This window comes from Falco naumanni, chromosome 17, assembly GCF_017639655.2.
Source record: "Falco naumanni isolate bFalNau1 chromosome 17, bFalNau1.pat, whole genome shotgun sequence".
NCBI lineage: Eukaryota > Metazoa > Chordata > Aves > Falconiformes > Falconidae > Falco > Falco naumanni.
In genome coordinates this window covers 3,185,873-3,209,579 of record NC_054070.1, presented here as the reverse complement: position 1 = coordinate 3,209,579, position 23,707 = coordinate 3,185,873, and the positions used below count along the sequence as shown (strand labels likewise).

The 23,707-nt window shown below is 59.0% G+C and overlaps 2 protein-coding genes across 2 annotated transcripts; both read left to right on the top strand.

Moving 5' to 3' along the window:
• The first annotated feature begins 206 nt into the window (after window positions 1-206).
• Window positions 207-11,731, top strand: LOC121098726 (proline and arginine rich end leucine rich repeat protein). Its single transcript, XM_040617020.1, has 3 exons — window positions 207-321; window positions 6,706-7,657; window positions 9,491-11,731. The coding sequence occupies exons 2-3, from the start codon at window positions 6,721-6,723 to the stop codon at window positions 9,667-9,669; spliced, it is 1,116 nt and encodes a 371-aa protein (XP_040472954.1). The 5' UTR covers window positions 207-321; window positions 6,706-6,720; the 3' UTR covers window positions 9,670-11,731.
• Window positions 11,732-15,309: 3,578 nt separating this feature from the next.
• OPTC (opticin) lies at window positions 15,310-18,812 on the top strand. The gene is made up of 6 exons (XM_040616628.1): window positions 15,310-16,080; window positions 16,536-16,671; window positions 17,637-17,795; window positions 17,899-18,101; window positions 18,245-18,340; window positions 18,443-18,812. Exons 1-6 carry the CDS (start codon window positions 15,856-15,858, stop codon window positions 18,611-18,613), a joined length of 990 nt encoding a protein of 329 aa, XP_040472562.1. The 5' UTR covers window positions 15,310-15,855; the 3' UTR covers window positions 18,614-18,812.
• The last annotated feature ends 4,895 nt before the right edge of the window (window positions 18,813-23,707 follow it).

The window sequence follows — 23,707 nt, the reverse complement described above, 5'->3', positions numbered from 1 at the left end:
GAAGGAATTGTTATTAAACGCCAGCCCTCCGGCAGGCAGGCCATGTGTGCGCAGCGGAGCCCGCAGCGCTTGGCTGCCAGATAAAGACGTTATTGTTGTCATCGTGCCTTCGTCCCAGCCCTCCGCCTGCTCCCACCCACCCACGGCTCCCACCCACCCACGGCCAGCGGATCCCAGGAACAAAACCCCCGCGCTCGGCCCAGGCTCCTGGTGGTGCCGAGAGGAGGAGGAGGAGGAGGAGGAGGAGGAGGAGGGAGACAGCCAGAGAGAAACTTGTCTTGGGGATTAATAAGAGGCAGGAGGAGGGAGAGGTGCACACAGGTAAGCTGTGGGCAGGTGCTTTCCCCCAGGCTCTTCTCGCCTTCAGGACACTGCACTGGTCCGTGATGCTCCTGCCCTCTCCAGCCTCCCTTACATGCAAAGCAGCATCTGCTCTTCCTTTTTTTTCCCTTCTCCTCTTGTTGGTTTTTTTGTTGTTTTTTTTTTCTTCTCCTGTTCTTCAGCAGCTGGAGTCTTTGTTCCTTCCCTTTTCTCTTGTTGCAAGAAGTTTTTCTCAGCATGGGGCAGGCTGGGGGGTGTGGTGGGGGAACTTGAGGCTGCAAAGTCAGAAGAAAGTCCTGTGTGTGATAGTATCGCAGCTGCTGCCAGGCGCTTTCTGTGGGGGTAAGCAAGGGCCCCCTTGTGTGTGCCCCCCCTCCAACCTGTGCTCTTACACGCTCACAACCCCTTGCACGCTCGGCTCTGGCTCTGCAGCCAGGGGGGCAGAGCTGGGGGTGTCGGAGGGGGGGTGCACAACCCCAGTCATGCCCAGGACAGCCCCCTGCCTTGGAAAGCAGCAGGGAGAGCGTGCAAGGAGCGGGGAGAGGCTGAGAGGGGAGCAGACACCTCTGGAGCTAGGACTGCTACCAGGGAGCCTCCGGCAACACCGTGCTCAGCACAAGGTCCATCAAATGGGGCTGGGGAAACAGCTGGGGGGGGCTGGGGGGTCCAGCTCCTGTGGGAGGGGGGCTGTGTGCAGCCCCTCGCCCCCATGCCGGAGCGGGGAGCAGGGGGTTCCCTGCCCTGTGTGGGGGATTGAGGGGAGAGCGAGCAGCCAAGCAGCACCCCAGTGCTTCAGGGGCACTTTCCAGCAAGCTGGTTTTCTGCCTAAAATGTAGGTGGGAAAGCCCTTACCTCCTGCCCTGCCTGGATCACACAGACCCTTCCCAGGGCATGTAACACCACTTCTGCTGCCTCCATCAGGGATGTGAGCCAGCCCGGCTCCAGGCAGGCAGAGAGGTGCAGCCCCCTCCTGCACCCCCCTCCTGCAGCCCCCTGCCTGGATTGCTGCCGTGTGGGTCCCGTCTGGAGCCGGCTCTTTGTCTCTGCTCCGGCAGATGATGGGAGAAAGCAACAGGGCAGTGATGTTCGCTGAAGTCCTGGGGAAAGGGTTTTGTTGCGTGAAAGAGGCTCATCCCAAACCTGCCCTTCCCCGCCTGTTTTAAAATTTTAGGAAAAGCATCTACTGGGCAGAAAGTGGAAATTCATCCCCTTGGCAGCTGAATGCAAAGCATGTCGCACGTGAGAGCTTGGAAACTTTCCTGGGAGCCTGCGATGGAGGGCCTGCCTTATGTGGTGCTCAGCCGGCGGCATCCTGCGATGCTTCCCGGGAAGCACCCTTTCCTTGGCCAGCCCGGGACAGGCAGCGCGGAGCAGAAACGCAGGGTGCTGGGTGTCCCTGCTCCCCTGGGGAAGGGGGAGGGCGAGAGGCTGAGTGTTTTCACCTGGGAAGAGACAAAAATGTAGCTGTGGGAAGTTTCCTCTGCCCTCGGGAAGCAGCTGGAAGGCAGGGATGAGCCATCAGAGCGGTTTCCCACCCTTAGAGAAAGCAGAGCTGGGGGGACCAAGGCAAGGTATCGGCTTGGAGGGGAGCAGGGTGTGCGTGGGGGGCAGGCACGGGGGGTAGGCTGAGGTCGCTTCGGCAATATTTTCTCCCACATTTTGCTTTTGTCTGTGCCCAGCCGGTTCCACTGTGTGTGGCAGAGGGATCTGCGGGCGGGCTGAGCCAGGAGCAGCCCTGGGAAGGGTCGGGACATGCAGTGAGGGAGAAGGAGAAGGAGGGAGGAATTGCTGACACGGAGAAGGCAGAAGAAAGGTGTTTTCTTCCAAGGCTGCCTTCCCACGGACCCTGCTGCGGGAGGAGGTTGCTGGAGGGAGCAGTGAACACAAACGAGCTTTTCGCAATGAGTCTGGTGACTGTAGTACAGTGAGGAAATGCTGCTGGCACGCAGAGGGATGCGGGAGGCATGCTCTGCTGTCCCCATGTCTCCCAGTCCTCGGGCTGACCCAAAAGTGTTGCTTGAGAGCCTAGGAGCGTGTCTGAGCTGCTCTCTATCAGGGTCTCCTGAGACACCCACCCCCTGCCCGGACACAGCACTATCCCTGCAAGAAGCGCTGCAGTGGGGCTGAGCCCCTGCGGCCACCTCGGTGCTGTGCCAGCCCCAGCGCCTCCGCCTCGCTGGGAAAGGGCTGGGAAAGGGCGACAAGAGCAGGTCATTGCATCAAGGCTCTGCTCCCCAGGGGATCCTGGGGACGCCTGGGTGACGGCGTGTCTGCCCTCCCCTCGGAGGACAGGCTTGCACTGAATTTAGCCCTTTTCCGCCGTTCCCAGCTCTCCGGCGCAGCTGGATAAAGAGCTCCCTGTTTCGGTCACAGCTGATCCGACCCAGACTCTTGCAGAGACACGAACAAGCTGTTGCAGTGGTTGGATGCGAAGGAGGCTGACGAGGGAGCTTTGCTGGCTCCTTTCGGTTATTTTTAGCTTGCCCTCCTTGGTTTGCTCCAACGTGCGGGTTCCCAGGCTGGGTGGGAGCATTTTCCAGCCTGGGGGGCTGCAGGGATGATGGGAAGTGGGGGTCCCAGCGGGAAAGCTGAGAAGGGAGCTAGCAGGGCTATGGGCAATGGGCTGGAAAGGATCCCTGGTCCAGCCATCTCAGCTTTCCCCTCTCCTCCTGGTGTTAAAAGCTCCTTTTATCCCTCCCAGCCCCTTGACATGCACGGGGGTCCCGGATATATCGGTGCTAGCTGGCCAGAGCCAGCTGCTGGTCTCTGCATGTCAGACTGCTGCAAGAAGAGATGGGGAGGGCAGGAGGCACCCGAGGGAGAGTGTTGGGACTTCTGCCCATGACAAATCCCCCTGTGACCTTTGCATAGCTCACTCTTGCCTTGGAGGTTGTGATTTTTGCCTGGCCTTGGCACCAGTCGCTGGGCTGACAGCGAGCACTGCTTGGGAGCCGTGGGTTAGTGAGATGCAGCAATGATGAACTGTTTGGAAAGCAAACACCAGTGGCATTTGGGGCTGGAATTTCCAGCTGTGGTGCTGAATTTTTGTCAGTTGTAATGGGATGGCTGAGGGAGCAGCTGTCTCATTCTGGGAAAAACTCTGGGCTGGCATCTATTGGGTGCCTTCATCCCGCACCCAGGCCAAGCTGGCTGGCCCAGCCCGCAGCTCAGGAGGTGTCAGAATTGCTTTTGTCCGTGAATCGAGCCTTTTCTGCACACCAGGCGGTTGGTTTCCTGAATGCATTCATTGCTTCATGATTTAACTTTATTCCAGTTGCATGGATTCCTTGTGGGTACCCGGGATCCGAGCTGTCCTGTCCGTCAAGGGGTGGTGAGAAAGGTCGAGGCATTTGCAGAGCAGGCGCTTTGCTGTGGCTCTGGCCACGGATTTGGCAGCTGGTGCCCATGTAGAATCAGGGTGTGGGATTTGGAAATTCAGTTTCTTGCATTCATGCCAGTAAATTCAACTGCATGAAACTGGATGGAGAACAGACTGCTGACTGTGGCGGGTCCAGGGAGAGCTGGCTTTGAACCTTCCAGCATGTTGGAGGCAATTGTAAAGCTTGTGGTGGCCTCAGGCTCGTTGCGTCCCCATTATTCTGGATGAAGGGCTGTTGTGGGGACCACGGGCTGTGAGCTGGTTTCCTGCAGATTGTTTGGAAGTGGGTCCTGCTTTCCCCGGGCAGAGCCTCCGCGGGGAGCTGCAGCTTTGCAGGGAGAGGCTGGTGGGGATGGGTGGTGGGGAAGGGTCGTGGCAGCGCTGGCTCTGCCTGGCTGCGATGGACAGAGGGGCTGTGGCAGTCCCATGGGGACATGCCAGCAGGTTGCAGGTGGTACAGTGGATAAAAGGGGCTGCATCTGCCTCCTGACACTTTCCTTCTGTGCTGACAAATGCCACATGATGCTGCTGCTCTCCAGCCTGAATTTCTGGCTCGCTGACTATTTCTGCTATATGCCGAGTCTCTAAACATCTGCAGTGTTGGAGCCTCATGCGGAGGGGATGGCGCAGGCTGTGCAGGGTCAGGTCGTTCCTGGAAGGGCTGAGAGCTCAGACAGCTCCCCAGCCCAATGGGGTGACAGCTCTGCCCTGTCCCCCACCCTCCATGTGACATTGCCCAGGGCAGCGGCCGGGTGGCCCAAGCTGATCGTTGCCCTGCGAGCAGAGGGAGCCAAACACTCGGACCGCAGCGTGTGCTGGCTGGAATATCGTGTCCCAGCTGCCTCCTCCCCTCTGCGAGGGGCCAGCTGCAGACCTCAGCCCCTGCCGCCTCCCTGGGCGTTGTGGGCGTTAAAATCCAGGTCTGTGCTTTGGAGCCCAGACAAAATCTCATGGCAAGGTCTGGGACAAGGTTGGGGGGGAGATCCATGTGCAGGGGGAGACGTGGCTGCGAAAGGCGTGGGGTGTTGTGAGGCCAAGAAGGGGACTGCACGTACAGCAGCTCCCTGTCACGAATTTGCCCGTTCTCTGCAGCTCACCATTGAATCTGAACTCTTACAACACAGAAGCACACACGTACATCCCCGATGGGGACTTGCTGCAGCACTGCTGAGCTGAGTATCTGGCAGCATTCGGACCCCGTCGCTTTTCCCTGTTCCTCCCTTCCCCCAGTGAGATGCCAGAGCTCTGATTGAAAACAGCAGGCATGAGAAGCTCGTAGGGTTAAACAGAGCCAGATGGGAGCAGGGCGAGACAAAAAGGAAAGTAACAGGCTGGGCCTGGAGGGGGGGGGCGAGAACAGGATCTTTTCTTGGAGAAAGTCAATTACTTGGAGCCCCAGGAATGCGTGGGATGGCTTCAAAGGGAGCGGTGGCCCATTGAGGGGCCCGCAGAGCATCCCTGGGTGGGATGTGGACCCTGGTGAGAAGTGTAAGGAAAAGGGGGTTGATGTGGCGGGGGGCTACCCCAGCAGTGTGGGTTCGTGCTGCTTGCTGCTCGGGTGGGGGCTGGGGACGTTTCCCTGCTGCTGCCTGAAGGCAAACACCATGTGCCCGGGGGTGCTGAGCTGAGCGGGGTGGCTGTGCCGATGCCCTGGCCCCTGCGGCCGTGCCAGCACCGTCCGCTCCGTCCTGTTGTGTGGGAGAGAGCAATGAGCTGGGAGAGCTCAATTTCTCTCCAACATCCATCACCAAAGGCTCCTGCCCCACACTCCAGTCCCGGCAGTGCCGGCTCCCACAGCAGATACTGTTTCCCCAGGAGATGCATCTTCCTCTGAGTCTCCTCATCTTCCTCCCTGTCTTCTTCCCTGTCTCATCTCACTTGATTCTCTTTCCCACCCTGCCTCTGCCGAGCTCCTCCATCTGCCTCGCTGTGCCTGCAGCTCGGCTCTGTTCCTGCTGGGGTGACAAATGCCGCCGGGAAAAGCCTGGCGAACACCCTCGGGTATCTGCCCAGGAAGCCCACAGCCTGGGCTGCTCCAGCTGGCCCCGGGGAATGTCAGAGCATCCAAAGCACCTTCTGCACCAGGCTTTCTGGGGAGCTTGTCTGCAACAAGCTGGATCCCTCCATCCTCCAAGACATCAGCTGGAGAGTTACCAGCAACACTCTCTGAAGGAGGACGGCTGCTGTTCCAGGCAGCAGCAGGGAGGGCAGAGACGAGACAGGCAGCCGAGACAGGCAGCCTTCACGGGTGATAACAACCCAGAGAAGAGGGAGAGGTGGTGTGTGTAAGGTGTTGGGCTGGTGTCCAGGAGAAACACTCTAGCTAGGGGCAAGCAGAGACCTCTCCTGAGCCCTCCAGGTCTCCCACTTCTACTGGGACTCTCCCCAAATCAGCAGCTCAGCCCAGTGCAGTGGGGCTGGAGGTGATGGATCGGTTATCTGGGCAGCACGAGGAGCCATATAACCATAAACCTTCGGTATTGCCCGTGCATAATCTTGCAAATGCCCTTTTTATCACACGGCCTTGCAAATGGGCTGTCCTCTTTGCTGCCCTGCCGCTGGCCTCCCGATACTGTTGCTCAGCCAATTTGCTACTGAATCATTGATTTTTTTGGTTCAAGTACAAAATTAAGCCTAATCCATCAAGGTCTCTGAAGGGGCAATCCATCCTTCAGGGAGAGGGCACAGTGGTGTTGGGGTCCCGGTGGGTCCAGGCTCTGCAGGGCAGTGCTGGAGGTGTCATGCTCCCCAGAAAACTCCCAAACAAATGAACCCCCAGCACCCCCTTGGCGTAACACTGAACCAGAGAGAGGGGACCTCAGTGAGTCATGCTCTAGAGAGGGGTTGGATTTAAAGATAACATCCAAGGGGAAGGAGGGATAACAGCAGCTTGCTGGCAGGGACATGGGGTAAATTCCTGCCTGTCAGTGATGGGGGAGATGGGAGATGAGGCGGTACCTAAATCAGGCACATCCTAACCCAGCTCTTCTTGTTGCCTCCCTCAGGCAAACATCTGGACCATGAAGGTGGCCTTCAGATTGCTTCTCCCGCTTGTTCTTGTGCTGATCTCAGAGGTGAGCGGGCAGCGGAGGAAGCCTCCCCGGAAACCCACCCGCCCGCCTCCCGAGTTCATTGAGCCTGTTGAGCCCACAGAGCTGCCTCCGCCCCTACCGCCGGGTCCCCCTTCCATCTTCCCGGACTGCCCCCGGGAATGCTACTGCCCTCCAGACTTCCCCTCTGCCCTCTACTGTGACAGCCGCAACCTGCGGAAGGTCCCCATCATCCCGTCCCGCATCCACTACCTCTACCTCCAGAACAACTTCATCGATGACCTCCCAGAGGAGTCCTTCAGGAACGCCACAGAGCTGAAATGGGTCAACCTAGACAACAATCGCATCCGGAAGGTGGACAGGCGGGTTCTGGAGAAGCTGGAAAACCTCATCTTCCTCTACATGGAGAAGAACCAGCTCAAGGAGGTCCCTTCCTTCCTGCCACCCAACCTGGAGCAGCTGCGCCTGAGCAGGAACCAGATCTCCAAAATCCCTGCTGGGGTCTTCAACAAGCTGGAGAACCTGGTGCTCTTGGATCTGCACCACAACAAGCTAAGCGATGGGGTCTTCAACAAAAACACCTTCAAGGGACTCAAGAACCTCATGCAACTCAACCTCGCCCACAACATCCTGAGGAAAATGCCCCCCGGGGTACCCAATGCCATCCATCAGCTCTTCCTGGACAGGAACAACATTGAGGACATCCCCAGTGACTACTTCAAGGAGTTCCCCAACCTGGCGTTCATCCGGCTCAACTACAACCAAATCTCTGACAAGGGGCTCCCCAAGAACTCCTTCAACCTCACCAACTTGCTGGTGTTGCACCTGGCCCACAACAAGCTCACCAACGTTCCTTTCATCAGCCCCAAGCTGGAGCACCTCTACCTGAATAATAACTCCATTGAAAGTGAGTTGCACTGCCTGGTTGGGAGGCTGGGGGGAGGTCTTGGGGTGGGGGGGAGCAGACAGGCGTGAGGGTGGTGTTTTGTTGGAAAAGGTCGTTTTTTGCCCAGTGGGATGTGAACCCTTCAAAGGGAGATGCAGCGGTGAGATGAGCTGGGAGCTCCTTGTAGGTGAAGAAGGCTGTAAGGGGGATGAATTTGCGTGTGGGGAAGGATGGCTCACATCTCAGCTGAGGAGCAGAGCTAAAATCCCCCTGGTGCTGCAGGGCTTTTCTTGTCGGTTGTCATGGGCAGCTCTTCTTTGGGGCCACCTGCCATCCAAATAGTTCCTTCCCCAGCCGGGCTCAGAGATAGGGCCATTGAAAAGGGAGAGTCTGTGCACATATTTTAAGAACAGATGCCAAGAACGCAGGCAAGATGGTTAGAAATAACCCAGCTCAGCTCTTGAGCTGAGCCTCACAGGGGAAGGAACAGGGAGAAGAACAAGGCTGTGATGGAGGTTGCCTTGGCAAACCAACCGGGGCAGTTTCACACCATTCCAGGCAGAGCGCTGCAATTTCAGGGGAGAGGTGCTGGCCTGTGAAACGTGTAAACACAGCTAGCACATTCGAGAAGAAGACAGGGACCCATTCTTGGTCACTCCAGATGTTTCTGCTATTAGAGGTCCAGCAACCTGCTGTCCTTGCTATCCATGGGGAAGCAAGAATGCGGCGCTCCTGCCAGGAACCCTCCATGTGCTCTGGGAAAAGCGCGCTGGGCTCCCCTATTTCTGGCTGTGGTGGGGGGTATGGGGGCTGCAGGACCCACCCAGGGCATTACTCACCTGCGAAGCAACCGCTGATCCCCACAAGGGGTGTGTGACACAAACACTTGCACGCTGCGGTATCGATCGTGCAGTGCTGGTGTGTGGCTTTATCTTGCAAAAGCGATCGGGGGCTGAAGAGGGGGTGTAAAATCCCAGCTCCTGCCCAGACATGGCACTGAGCATGAGCCAGGAAGGGACGAGCAAGAAAGCTGCTCCTTGCAGGCAAGCCCTAACAGTGTTGTGGGTCACGATGCCAGGGAGGGGGACAAAACCCTCACCAAGCCACGTCCCTTCTCTCAGGGCATCGCCAGAGTTGGCTCCCAGGGAATAATGATGCAGCGATTAATGCCTGGTTCAAACGCTGGTTAACCTGCGTTTTATTTAACCAACAAACTGGAGCCAAGAGGGACCTTGGGGTGACAATGGTGACTGCTGCTGGCTTCAGACACGGGTACCCAGGCCCTGCTAAGGGCTTTCCATGGAGGGATGCTCCGGTGGCCGTGCGCATCATGTCCCAGCTTTCCCTTTGCCTATTGCACCCAGCTTTTGTAAGGTTTCAGTCCCTGCTTTGGGTAACAACATCAGAACCCCCAGGTTTATTCTCTGTAATGCAGGCCCTGGGGTGGGGAGAAACACGTGGAACTCCAGAAGTGAGCAACGAGCTGGTTACTGACGTTATCTCCAGCGTAACGGTGCTGGAAAATGTTTCCTTGATGTTTCTTTGAAGGCTTAGGGCTGGGTCGGCAGGTTTCATCTTTGAAAATGTTCCCTTTTCTCTTTCGAATGACACTGCATCCCTCACCGTGTTTTGGCTGAACGTGACCTACTTCATTTCTGATCAAATCCAAGATTTTCCTCTCACTGGGGCTGCTCTGTCTAGCTGGAAGAGGCTGGGGATTCCTCCCCTCAGTGGCAAAGCAACCCCATTTTGGGGTTCAACAGACAGGCAGGCAGGGAGGGGGGGGTCTCAAGCATCCCTTTCTGCCTTCCCCGTCCTCTAACCTGCACCCCGCTTGTCCTCCCCTCCCTGCAGAGATCAATGGGACGCAGATCTGCCCCACCTCGCTGATGTCCATCCAGGACTTTTCCCCCTCCGACCTGGACAGCGTGCCCCGGCTCCGGTACCTGCGGCTGGACGGGAACCTCCTGAAACCCCCCATCCCTTTGGACCTGATGATGTGTTTCCGCCTCCTGCAGTCCGTGGTTTTCTAGAGCGTGCCTCTCCCAGGACTTGGCTTTGCACAGAGACTTGACCCCCATCAGTGTTTGACACGTGGGACCCTCTTTGCTTCCCTCTCCCCCTGCTCACACCTCACCTCCATCCCTCTCTCCCCCTTTTCCTCCTCTGCAGCAGCCGTGGACACACGTGGCATGTGCATCCTTGGGGACCACTGTCTGCAGGACAGCACCACATCACAGCAGCCATCCCAGGTTGCAGCAGTAGCCTGGGGGAAGCAGCCACGCTCACCCCAGTTCCCTGCCTGTGGGCTCTGCCTTCCCTGCCCTCATCCAGGCCAGCCCTGGAGCTGTCTCTGCCTCTCCCCTTCCACCCGGCAGAGTTTCAGGAGGTTGGATTCGGTCCCAGCCACAAGCATCTCTGGATGGAGCTAATGAGGGAGCCCAGGGGCCACCTCGCTGCAGGACTTGGGTCACATCATTGCTCCAGGTGGTTGCACCCAGAGAGCCCGTGATGTCCTTAGGGAAAAATCCCCTGTGATGGAGGTGGAGCAGGGATGTCCTGGGCTGGTGTGCCAAGGGTGCAGATGGCCACCCCGCAGCCTTGGGGTGCAGGGCGATGCGTAGCGGCAGCGGGTGGCTGGGGGAGCAGGATGTGTGCAGGAGGGTGGCTGGGACAGGCGACGACACCTCATGGCCAGAGTCATGTCCCAGGGACCTGGGTGAGGGACACGCTCCTCCCGCCTGGACCCTCCCGGGGGGCTTTGGCCTTAGCTCCGCATCGCTCTGGAGGCTGAGGGGCTTATTCCCTCACGGTGGTGTGAATTTGGCAGGAGGGAGCGGGGAGGGTGTCCAGCCCCTGCGGCCGGAGCTGGGCTCTCCTGTGCCCTGTGTGGGTTGCACCTTCCCCACAGCCATACGTCAGGCACCCTCCTTTGCAAGACCAGCCCCCTCCCTGACTTTCACCCCTCCCAAGCTCCCCCATCCCCCGGCAGCATCAGTCCGTGGTCCCCATCCCAGCATCCCGCATCCTCCCCGTGCCCTGTGACGGGAGATGCAGGGCTCAATGCATCGGCTGCACTCCACTGCTCCCAGCACACCCTGCCCTCCCCGCTGCAGGCAGGACCCCAAGCCTGCGGGACCCCCATGCCAGCAGCCTTGGCAGCGATGCCAGCGGGATGCTCGCCCCTGTATTTAGGTATCTGGGGCCAGATCCTGATGTGGGTGTAAACCTGGGCTCTGCTGGGGCTGGCTTGACCCGTGCGATCTCCACTGTGCTCTCCGTCCCTCTGTCCTCCTGCCTTGACTCCCACCTCCTAGAAATTTTATTCTCGGGTGCTTTCTTGAACCAAGCACACATGACTGGGTTTGCCTTTTTTTTTAGAGAAAAGGAAAGAAAAAAGAAAAGCGAAGAATTACTCTTTTGGAAAAGCTATTTTTTATCCCCCCTTCTCCCTGTTTTCACATGTATCACTTCCCTCTCTGATAGCTGTACCTGCATATATAGGGTGTCCGGGTTTAGGGGGGGTTATTCGCATTTTTTTCTTCCTGATTCTCAGGATTTAGATTTAAGGCTGAGCATTAGAGGGGAAAAAAAACAACCACCAAACAACCAAATAACTGAAATAAGCATTAAAGCAATAAACCAAAGAAACCACCCATTACCTCCTTTGCGTTCTGCCACCAAAACTGACCCTTCTCCGAGATGGGCATGGTCAGGCACCATGCCCTGCTCCCTGGGAATGGGATAGCGATGCTCCCGGCAGCCTGGGGACACAGCGGTGACCCTATGGGCTGGGTGCTCCCCGCTTTCCAGTGCTGGAAGGTTCATTAAACCCCTGTGCTAATTCAGGCTTGTTTTCTTATGATAAAAAGTCCCTTCTCCAAATCTTCCTCCAGTGGGCTTTATTGGGTTCAACAGGTTTCAACCTTAAACCCGGAGACCCTATGTATATATTTATATATAATGTGTATATATACTGGTAGACTGTACAGATATATCTAGAAACATATGTAGTTCTCAACTGATTTCAACTTAATGGTATTTTCACTCCTACTCTCCACAGCAGTGAAAATAAAATGATTCACAAGGGACCCAGAGCTGCAGTCGGACCTGCCTCCCCCTGATCCATCTTCATCTTCCTCACTGCACTGCAGCTGCTGCTTCATTCAGAGCCACATTTCCTCCAGGCCAACTTTCCCAACAGCTGGAGGTCAGGAGACCCCGGGGGTCCCCGCAGCGGGGGGCTGGCAGGCTCGGGGGTTGTTTGTGGCGTGCCCTGGTTTGAACTGGGGCTGGGCTGGGCTGGCAAAGCAGCACCAGTGTCAAAGCAGCAGGCATGCCTGCAGAGCAGCGGCGGGCAGCCCTATGGAGCATGTGCCTGTCTTAATGAGCACCGCTGCTAATTAAGAGAGCCTGACCTGAGCTGCAGCTCCCAGGGCTGTGGCTGCAGCTGATGGGTGTTACTGCCCCTGCGAGCCAGCTGGGAGAAGCCAACGGCGTGAACTTGGGCTGAGCTGCCCCCGCGTCACCTCCATGTGCCCGGGGAAGGTGGATGAATGTCCCCAGGGTGAGTTTGCCCCCGGGGAGCAGCACGGAGCAGCCTCGGGGCATGCACGGGGCAGCTGGAGGGGAAGGCGAGTCTCCCACCCCCACCAACGCACCCAGGTCCATCCCCAGGGCTGCGGCCGTGCTGGGTGCGCGCGTGTTTTCACACCAGCAGAATGGGTGTAGGCAGCGACTTCTCCTTCTGCCCGTCGCCGCAGCTTCCAAAATCTCCTCTCGCCGCTGCTCTCCCTCCCCACATGAATCATGAGCGGAGAGGGAGGACGGCTGTGGGCGCGGGTGCGAACGCATGGGCTGCGGCGTGGGGCTGCTCACGGGAGCGTGCACGCTGGCAGGAGGGGATGCGTGTGCGTGTGTGTGCGCAGAGCGAGCTCCCCTTCTGGTTTTGTGCCGGAGAAGAAAATCGCTGGATTTTGTCATTGGGGTGTGAATCATGCACTCCTGGGTGGGCATTCACTGCCTGCCTCCCCGGGCAAGTCAGCCCTGTCTCCTGGGGGAGCTGAGCACTGAAAAAGTATTGGGGGGGGGGGGCTCATTTCTTCCTCAGTCACTGTTCCACGTGGGGAGTAGGACCCGGGCCATCCATCGGCGTGGGAAGCCTTCCCCCCACCGCCTGTGCTGTGGGATCACAGGGAAAGCTGGAAACCCCTTGTTAGTGGGGGCAGAGTGGGGCTGCTTGGGTGGGCATCAAAGGGGGCTCCTCAGCATGGGGGGTGATGATCTTCCCGGTGCCGGGGAGGGGGCTGCGGGCCCACTGGGGAGCGGCTGAATGCAGCAAGAGGGGGTTTGGAGCAGGATGAGTTACTGCTTGGATCAAGCCCCCTTGCAGATGGGAACTCCCCCAGCCCAGCCGTGGGTACCTGAGCAGGGACCCCCCCCTGCTGTGAGGGTTTGCCCCCACCCTTGGGGTGATGCCGTGCAGCTGCCGCTGCCTCTGGGGACAAGGGAAGAAGGGGGGACAAGGACAGACACCAGGGCAGAAAACCAGCTGCCCCAGGGACCCGGTTGCCCTGGGGACCCTCATCCCAGGCTTTACTTTGCATCAGTTCCCCCCACGCTGGGCTGCCAGGCAGGACCTGCCCCCGGTCCCCCCTAGCTGAGGCAGAAGGTGCCATCCCAAGGCTGTGTCCCCTCTGGCCGTGCTGAACCAAAGCCCCTGGTCCCTGGGGAGGGGGGACTCAGCAGCCAACCCTGGACAGGCGCCTGCAGCCCCTCCAAGCAGCAAAGGCACCGGGTAATGTCCCCCCACAGCTGCCACATCACCTCCATCACGGTGACTGCCAAGCTGCCTAATGAGGGGCTTAACGAAGATTAACTGCTCCATGCTGAGCGGGGCTGGGGCTGCCCTGGCAGGAGGGGTGCTGGGGGCTGGGGTCCAGGGGGCTGTGGGTGCGTGGACAAGGCTCGTGCCCACTGGTGGGGGTGCTGCCAGGGTGTCCCTGCCTGCCCAGCAAGCACCAGCAGATGGGTGTGATGTCTCGGGTGGGTGAGTGCGTGGGCTGCGATCTGCCTGTGAGAGAGAAGAACATTTTTACAGCAGTGGGTGGCTGTGTGTGCACAAGGCTGCCCAGCGCTGCGAGGAGCCCGTGGGGCTGCCGTGCACACCCTGCCCATCCTGGGGTGTCCCAGCCCCATAGCACACATCCCTGGCAATGACTTTCCCCCCCCCCCCCAGGGGATGAAGCAGGGGAGCTGAACCCTACATGGGGGGTATCAAGCAGCCCCCTTGCCCCAGAGCACGTGGATGCACACAGGGGGAGATGCAGGATGTTTCCCATCCTACCCTAGGCGAGGGGAGCAGCGCTGCCCCCCGCCACGCCCACACCTGTCCCCCCACCCCCAAACGACCCCCACATTTCCAAAGCGATGGTGTCCAGCGGGGTCAGTGGCGCTGAGCCCCGTAGGAGGCAAGTTGGGGTGGATGAGCCAAGTATCACCAGCCGTCTGGCTGCTGAGGTGGGCCTGTGTAGACCCCCAAACTCTGGGGGGCAGTGGGTCCCCCCACACCCTCACCAGGGCTGGGATGCTCACTGGGCCCCAAGGTCCCCCCCCCCAGTTGAAATCCAGACCAGCAAGAGGGCTGCACCTGGTGCTTTGCCATTTCTGCATCCCCAGGGATGGCCACAGCTGGAAATCGCTGTCTAGCTTGGCAGGACCTGGGCTGGTCAGGGCAGGGATGGAGCTGGCTCTGTCCCCTCTGCCCAGAGTTGTGTGTCCCCATCGCCCATGGGGACAGCAGGGCAGGGAGCTCCATCCTGGCCCATCCCATTCCAGCCCCCACAGCCCCAGACACAAGCCAGGGCTGTTGGAGGACAGCCACCGTTGGGGCTGGCTCACCCCTGGGGACAATATAAGGTCCCAGTGGGGGGCTGCTGGCTTGATTGGCCGCATCCTGCCTCTCCCCTCAGCAGAAGCCATGCCAAGCCCCTCTTGCAGCCCCCCCCCCCCCCCTCCTCTGTGCATTAAAAGCTCAGCAGCCCTTCCCTGGCCGGTGCACCAGCCTGTGGGACCGGAGTGGGGCTCTCCCACAGCAAGGAGCAGGGAAAAGGGGGTACGTCCATGCCATCATCTTTCTGCTGCTGCAGCACCAAGCAGAGCCCCACTGGGCTGGGGTGAGCTGTGGGGCTGGGAGGATCGGGGCTGGCAATGAGGGGCTCACTGCACCGGTAAAGGTTTGAGATGAGTGAAACCAGCAGAAATTAGGGAGCAGCATCCTCAGCCTGGGGTACAAAAACTCTGGGGTGGGTTGTTGCTTTTGCATTTGGTTTGGGAAAGACGTGCGGGAGGCTGCTGGGTGCTGCGCCCCTCCACCTGCTCTGCCATGGGTGCACGCGTGGGCGTGCAGCCCGGTGGGTGGGCGATGCTGCAGCCGAGGGTGCATGGTGGGTGCTGGGGACCCATGCACGGGGCCAGCTGCAGGTGGGAGTGAGCTCCCTTCGGGAACGGACCCCGGCGGGTTTGGGTGCAGGGCTGCCACATGCACCCTGCCCGGGCTGCAGGTCCAGGGGTGTCCCCGTGCAGGCAGCCCCTGTGCTCAGGGCTGGGTCACAGGGTCCCTGTGGCTTCTGGTGCCCTCAGCACCAGCTGGATCGGGATGCTGCAGGCTGAGAAACAGCATCCTGGGCTCTAAACGTGGGTGTAGGAGTGAGGAAGACCGAAGGGGAGAGCAGCAGAGTGCCAGGGCTCCTGGGGTCATTTCTGCTTGGCTGATGGGTTTATTTGGGCCAGCGACCAGCTTCACCCATCACCTTGAGCCCCCCACCACCTCCCGACCCCCTCACTGCCTCCTTGGGGCTGGGAAGGCCGGGAAGCGAGGGCAGCCCGGCACGGCCGCGGGGCCTCTCCTGCACAGCCGTCCAGCCGAGCGTGAAATGTGTTGAAAAGAAAAGGGACGGCGTAATGCTCCTCGGGCTGGGGGTGGAGGCCGTTTGTCCCCCACGGTGGCCACAGTCCCCACCACGGCTGCAGAGCGGGGCTGGCCACAGCCGGCGTGCCAGTCCTGCCGTCCCATCCCTCTCTGCTTTCAATACTTTGAACCATTTCAGGGCACCTGGCCCCATCCTGACCTGCGCTGCTGGCCCTGTCAGAGCCCTGTGCGCCTCGGGACTGTGGTCCCCAGTGCTGCCCTCAGAGGAGTGACCCCGGCTGGGTGCAGGATGAGGACCCTGGCCTGGCTGGCCATCACCAGCCTGTGTCTGGGGGGAGCCTGGGCTGTCCCAGCCAAGGAGGAAAGGAGGAAGGCAGAGAAGCCAAAAGCTGATCTTGCACTCTACGAAAACCTGGACCTGGACAACTATGACCTGACGTTGGACAACTACGGTGAGATCCTTGACCTGAGTAACTATGAGGAGCTCTACGACTACGGTGACCTTGCTCCGAAGGTGAGGGGGACGCAGGAGAGCAGCCAGCACAGGGGGCAGGTCTTCCTTGGGTGCGTCCTGAGAAAGGGGCTCGGTCCAAGGGATGGATGGGGCACAGCTGGAGAACCAGCCTCTGGCACAAGCCTACAAGCCCTGGTGGCTCCTCCACCACTCTTGCTGGTGGTGGGAAAAGCTTTACCCGACCCCGACCTCCGCCAGCTTCCTTGTCCCCTGCCAGCTCCTGGCCAGAGCATCACTGCAGGAAGCCAGGATATGAGGCTTCTTGCATCCCTCTGGGCAAACAGGGAGGCGGATTTCTGAAACGCTGAGCTAGGAGAGCTCTCCAAGGAGGAGCTGGCTTTTCAATAAGACCTACCCAACTGCCCTTGGCCCCTTGACCAGTGCTGCCCACTCTGGAGGGGACTGGGAGGACATGCTTGGCCACCCCAGACCTCAGGCCCACGCTGTGTTTGCAGATTGAGGTCGGTACCCTGGCTCCTCGCCCCAAGGACCCCGCAGCTCTCCCAAATCTGGGTGCCACGGCTGAAACCCCGAAGCTGAAACCTCCAACCATTGCCAGCCCCATCCACCCAGCACCCATCCCCGCGCAGGGTGAGTGTGGACCCCTGGGTGCAGCGCAGAGGTGCAGTCAGCGGGGTTTGGTTCCCATGGGATGCAGCCCCGTGTCCCAAGGGGTGGCAGGGCTGATGCTTTGGAGAAAAGGAAGCAAATCCTTTTGCCACCAGCAGACAGCAGCAGTTATTTGCTCTGCCTGGGCAGCGAGGAGATGGGGTACTGGGGGTGCGTCTTATCACACAGCAGGCAGAAGGGCTGCAGCGAGACATTTCTGGGAAACAAGAGCTCCAGCAAAGCAGCAACACTTTAATGAGCAGAGGCATTGTGACAGTCGGACAGAGTAGCAATTAGATTAGTGACAATTAAAATCCTGTAGCGAGGGATAAATATCTTTATTCATTTTCTGTCACTCTGGACTGGGACAAATTAAGTGGGAGGCAAAGGGAAATTGTTGCCTTGCTGCTTTGAACTCCCCCACTAATGGATGCTGTGTCTCGCGGGCGCTGGGGGAGAGGAGAGGGAGCACGTGGAGGGGGACACATGGCTTTACCCCTCCTGCCACCCCTGGCCAGCTTGCCAGGACCCTCACCCAGCCGAGACAGATGTTTTCCTCAATGCAAAACTGTTATTCTTTGCTCTGTTTCCTTCTGTGGAAAAACTAAGGGGGCCAAGTGAGCTCTGGGTGTAACACTGCTGTGTTTGGCAACCTTACATCTCGCCCTCTCCCACAGGAGGTATTTGGCCCTGAGGAGCTTCATTTATTAGCAGCTCCCTTGGCTGGGAGTTTCTGGCGCTTCCCCTGATGAGGTGGCCTGGGCTGTTTCACTGATGAAGGTGCTGGGGCCGTGGCAGCTCTGGATGCTAAAGATTTCATGTACCCACAGCATGGGCAGGGGTGGGCGCATCCTCCCATCTCCCTGCACACTGGGGTACTGTGGGGGGGCCGGGGAGCTGTGCCATGCCATGCCATGCCATGCCAAGTGTTGCCTGTACACCCCCAGGCTTGCCCAGCTGCCTGCTCTGCCTGTGTATTGGCATCTCTGTTTATTGTGACGATGCTGACCTGGAGCACATCCCACCGCTGCCGCCAGACACCACCTACCTCTATGCCCGCTTCAACCGCATCGGCACGATCCGGGCCAGCGATTTCACAGGGCTGAGTACGTCCAGGCAAGGGAAGGGTCAGGCTCCGCAATGGGGCATGGCGGGCACTAAGTAGCTCTGCGTGGGTCCCTGTTCATCTCCTCCCTCCTCTCCCACCAGAGAAGCTGAAGCGAATAGACCTGACCAGCAATTTCATCTCCTGGGCGGACGTGGATGCCTTCCGCCGGCTGCCCAGCCTGCAGGAGCTCATCCTGCCCGAGAACAGGCTGACGGCGCTGCCTGACCTGCCCCACAGCATCGTCCGGCTGGATGCCCGTCTCAACAGGATCCCCAGCACTGGCCTCCGGCCTGAAGCTTTCCAGGTGTGTGCTGGGTGCTGGGGCTACCAGCCTGGTGGCTGAATCCAGGCTGGCTTTAACCCAGACCTGCTGTGCCAAGGGGTAGCAGGGACGGTGCAGAGGGCCGGAGCAGGGCTGGGAGCTTCACCTCTCCCCTCTTCCCGCAGGACCTGAAGCAGCTGCAGTTTCTCCATCTGTCCGATAACCAGCTGGACTATATCCCGGCACCCCTGCCCGAGAGCCTGCGCTCCCTGCACCTCCAGGTGAGACAAGCCCGGGTCTGTACCTGTGTCTAGCAGAGCTCACCATCTCCTCCTCCTCCCCATCCCTTTGCATCTGATTTTGCCCTTTGCCTCCCTGGCCAGAACAATAACATCCAGACCATGCACGAGGACACGTTCTGTGACAGCCGAGACCACAGCCAGATCCGCAGGGCGCTGGAGGACATCCGCCTTGATGGCAACCCCATCAACCTCAGCCTCTTCCCCAACGCCTATTTCTGCCTGCCTCGCCTGCCCACAGGCCGCTTCTTCTGAGCCCCACGGCCCCAGCGCTGGGAAACGAGGGCGAGTGTTCCTGGACCCACCATTCCCCTACCCCAGACCCCCTGGGACCCTGCTGCCCCATGGAAAATATGGGATTAAAGCAGATGCATTTAACCCTGGTGTGAGCTGAGCTTCCCATGTAGGGTGAACTCAGCTCTGGGGCAACCGGCACAGGGGATGGGCAGCTCTAATAAAATGAAGACTTTAAAAATGCATTCAGTGTCACGGTCTAAACAGTGAGAGCAGCAGAAAGCCCTCACCCAGCCCCAGCCCAGAAGCTGTGTTGTGAATGATGCTGTTCGCAAAGATGGGGGCTTCCTTGTGTCCCACTTCTTCCCCAGTTCCCTCCTGGGGCCTTGGGAGCACCCCTCTGTGTTTGCTTTCAGAATTTCCAGGAGATTGTGAGCTGCATTGCTCCAGAGAGGTGATGCTTTGGCCACATCAGGTTTGACCCACCTGATCAGGCAGTCCCCAGGTCCTTCAGGTGGGTCTGTGGAGCTATGGCCACAGCTGGGCTGTCCCTGTGTGCTCCAAAAGGGGATGCAATAGGAAACGACAGCACAGGGCAACTGGAGTCCTCCACCACCCCACCTCAGACCCACTGCAGTCCCGTGGCCCCTGCTCTGGGACTGGGTGCTGTCCTAGCCCCGTGGGGGGGTTGTCTCTAGCACGAGCTGTGCCCAGAGGGAGGGTGTCCCTGGGTTTGGGTCTGCTTCAGCTGCAGGGAAAGCCTGGGGCACCAGCGGAGCCTCCGAGCCAAAGGGCCCCAGGTCCAGCAGGGGAGAGTCACTTGGAGGGAGTTAAAATATCTTGTCTCATCCCAGCTTTCAACACCCAAAAAGAGCTGCCCAGTGGTGAGATATTTTAAATATAATGTATTCATCGTCTTTTATTTTTATACACATGTAACAAACACGCATACCGTGAGAGGGATGACACATCCCTGGAGAATCCAAAATCCTGAACTGAAACCACTGAGCTCAGCCCACATCCTCCAGGCCCGGGGAGGCAAACTGAGGCGGCTGGAGAAAACCTTGCAAGAAGATCCAGCTTCCCATCCGCAGGCACACTGCAAGCGCCGCTGGGCGCTCATGCTTGCGAGCCTGCCTCGTTGGCATAGCACGGGCACAAGCGTGCCGGTGGCACAGAGCACGTGTGCGCACCGCCTCTCTCCCCTTGCCTTCCTTTTCCATGCAAAGCCCGACTCAGACATAGATTACATTGATCCAAAAGCCAGGGCCCTTGGTAAATGGGAATTTGGAGCTATTCCAGCCTTTCCATTCAGGCTAGATCTAAAATGACAGGATTTATCACTACTGTTGTCATGTCATCCTTGAAACAGCTGTATCCATCTATCTATCCCCTGTCTATCCGCATAGCTCTCCTCCTTCCCTATCCATCCTTCCGACATCTTCACACCATCCTTTATCCCTGGTGATCTCATCTGCTCCCGTGGGATGAAGTATTGCTGCAAACCAGGCTTGGCTCCAGCGGGATGGTGTTGGCCAACTTTTCCCAACAGCGAGCCCCGGTCCTTCGCATTCGTCCCACTAGATGGCAAGGCAGAGTGTTTGGAAACGCCTGACCTTAACTTTGGACCACAAACTCCCTCGCTGCTGTTTACCTCCCTTCTGGGGTGGCTTGGTCCTCTCACGGGCATGCCCAGGCAGCTGGGCAATAGCCCAGGTGCTGGGTGTTGGCCAAGGAAGGATTAAAAGGAGCTGCAGAGGGGAGAAGGGTTTGCTCCTTGGGGATGAGAGTGAGGTAGGTGGAGGGATGCCTCCAGGGGAGATGGGGCTGCTGGCTTTGCAGAGCCCCAACTTTTCGAAGAGCGATGAGGGGGGGCTTTGCTGGGGGAGAGTGGGGATTCAGCAGTGCTGCCTTGTCTTGCCTGGCTCTCAGACCCACGGGGAGGAGGGGGCGGCTGGGGCAGCACATCCTCCTGTTCCCCAAAGCCCTGGAGGGGGCCAGGCTGGGGCTGTCTTTGGGAGGGGGCTGCTGGGGGCTCAGCCCCACTGTTCTGCTGGTGTTGGTATTAACTATGCTCTCGTGTCCTTGGTGCTGCTGGTGTGGGGGGGAATGCTTGTCTTTGCAGTAGGGTGCAGGGTGCAGCAACCCTCTTCGCTGCTGGCCCTGCAGCCCTTTCCCACCCTGCTGACGTGCCTCATCCCCTCCGTGGGGACAGGCATCTCCTTGAGCGTCCCAGAGGGGCTGGATGGAGCCTGTCACGGAGCAGCGTGGAGGCACAGAGCCTTCCCAGGGGCAGGAGATGACAGCAGGGTTAGAGGGGCTCTCCTGAGCCCACCTGCCAGCAGGACGATCCTGTCCCAGTTCAGCCTGGCTCGGTGGTGTACCTGAGACCTGGCCCCCGCCTCTGTCACCCTTGCTGCCCCATGTCCCTTAGGCTGTGGCTGGGTAGCTGGGAGTGCTGGCTCCTCTCCATCCCCTGATGTCTGCAGCTCTACCCAGCTGATGCCTCTGCTCACGCTGCTCCTGAGGGCCAGGGTCACTGCCTGCCCTCGGGGACCTGCCTGCACTGTAAGCCATTTCTGTGGCGGAGGCTTTATCGGCTCGCACAGCCTGTCCCGTGCGTATGTGCGTGTAAGGGACTGCGCATCCCTGTTGAGATCCATGTGCTGCTCCTGCCAGCCTGCCACGGGCACCGCCTGAGCCCGGCCAAGGCGGCCAGCAGACAGCAGAGGAGCAGACCCGCCGCAGGCACGCAAGGGCAGGCGGCAGCAGGGGAAGGAGCAGAGTAGCCAGAGGGAGGAATTAGTGCAGGGCCCGTGTTCGAAGCCGTGAGCTGGAGCTGTGCACGAGCAAAGCACCGCTCTGATCTCGGGAGCATTTGCTGAGTAACAGCAGGAGCTGCAGGGCTTCAGAGTATCTCTGACGAGAAACAGTGGCATCCCTGTTGCTGGAGATGGTGAAATGATGCGGGGGCAGGGGGAGCACCGGGGGGCAGCCCTGGCTGGAGGGGGTTGGTGAGGCAGGCGGCTGCTCCCAGACTGTTTTGCTTTAGAGATGTCAGGGAGCTGTGCACCCCCCGGTACGGGATGTGCAGGGATGGACAGGGATGAGCAGACTAACTCCAGGCACTAGCCTCTCTCCCCAGGCACACAGCAGGCTCTGCAGCAGCCAGGCAGAGGGCTTGCATCCTGCCTGTCCCTCTCGTTCCCCTCCATCCCTCCTCCCTCACCCAGAGAGCAGCTCTGTGTGTAATTCATGCAGCTCTCCTCCCTCCGTCTCTCTGCTGCTCAAGGTCACCTTCCTCGCCTGGGCTGGATTTTCACATATTGATTGCTTGGCTCTAACAGCCAACGTCTCGGTGAGCTCCCGATCTCACGCCAGCTCAGCATCTTGCCGCTCTCTGAGAGAAGCATCTCCATATGGGCCCCCCTCCTCCTCCATCCTGCCCTCCCCCTCCACGCTTTCTTCCCAGCTCCGGCCATGCATCATTAACCAGCACCAAAACAGAGGCGGCAATGTCCTCCAGCCCTGGAGAGCAGCAGCCTTCTCCCTCCTCTGCCTCTGTGTCTCCTGGGGACCATGACATGAGCATGTTCCTTCCCTTGGATTGATTTAGGAGGATCTGGGGCAGCCTGTGACGTCCTTGCAGGGACTCGGGATGCTGCTATGCCTGTCCGTGAGCTGCGTCCATCCTCTTCTGCTTGAGCTTCCTCCTGCAGGTCCTCATTCCCCGGTTGAAAATCACTCCATCCCCCTTCCTGCTTCCCCCCAACCCTCACCCGGGTTTCTTCTCTGTTCTCCTCCCACCAGCATGACCAAGAGCAACCTGTGCCATGCTGGGCCATGTCTCTTGGCCACCACCTGGGGACAGAGCCATCCTTTTCTGTCCTTTCACACCTTCTCAGGCAGAGCAGCGCAGGCAGCTTGCTGCAGGGGTGGGAGACCAGGTCAGGAGCTGAGCGGTGGTGGCTGGGCTCAGGGACCTGGCACAGGAGTCGGGGCAGGAGAAGGATGGAAGCTTTTAGCCCTCCTGGAACCCAGGAAAGCTGGGAAAAGGCCACAAAGATGACACAGGTCTCCCTGTCTGGGACAGTGGCTGTGTCTGCCAGCTCTGTCCCCCACCTGTGCCCAGGGCGGGCAACCAGTGGATATATTGGCCAAGCACAAAATCAATGATGGGATGGAAAAAGGCCACTGAACTGTGGATGCTGACAAGCTCCAGGCCTCCTCCAGGCTAGAAATTACCCTTAAACGCTGCTGGGGAGGAAGCGCTGTGGCCCGGCTTGCTCAGCGAGCGAGGCATGGATGATAACAGCTTTATTTATAGCACTTAACTGGCTGTTGGCTCAAGGCACCGATTTGTGCTTAGCATGCAATCGTTTAGGGCGGCTGTTTGTGCAGCTCATGGCTGGAGCTCTCGCCCAGCCCCGCCGAAGCCCTCGGCGAGCTCCCACCACCCGGCACTGGGGCAGGAATTTCCCTGGCTTCAATGTGTCCCGTTCCCTGTCCCCAACCCAGGCAGCTGGAGCAGGGCCAGGCTCCCCCGGACTGACCAGAAACTCATTTTTCCTGCCTATATTTATACAGCATCTCACCTGGAGAAATCCTGGTGGGTACCTTTAGGGTCTGAGAGGCTGTACATCCCTAACGCTAATGGAGTAATTAATAGCAGCCACCCGGGGATAGCTGTGCTGCTGCTCCGTTTCCAGATCTGTCCTCTTTTTCTGAAGGATCCCAGTGCTGGGATTCATTAGATGGGAGCTGCAAGGGCTCTGGAGATGAAAGCGTTGTTCATGAATTATCACGGGGGTGCAGACAGCTGCCCCGGCCCCTTCAGGGAAACTCAACAATGGAAATGGAGGTGGGGGTGGGGGTGGGGGTGGTGGGGCTGCTTGGGCTTTTCTTCTCCACATTTTCCACTTTGCCACTGGAAAAAGGAGAAGGAAAAACACAGCAAAAGGAAGAGAAGGAAGAAAATACACTCTTTCCCTCTTTACACCCCCCGCCCCCCCCCAAATTGTGAATGTTTAGCATAAAAATAATCTAGGAAATCAACCCCTTCCCTGCAGCACACTGTGGGTCTCTGGAGGCACTGCAGCACCCTGGGGCTTTCCC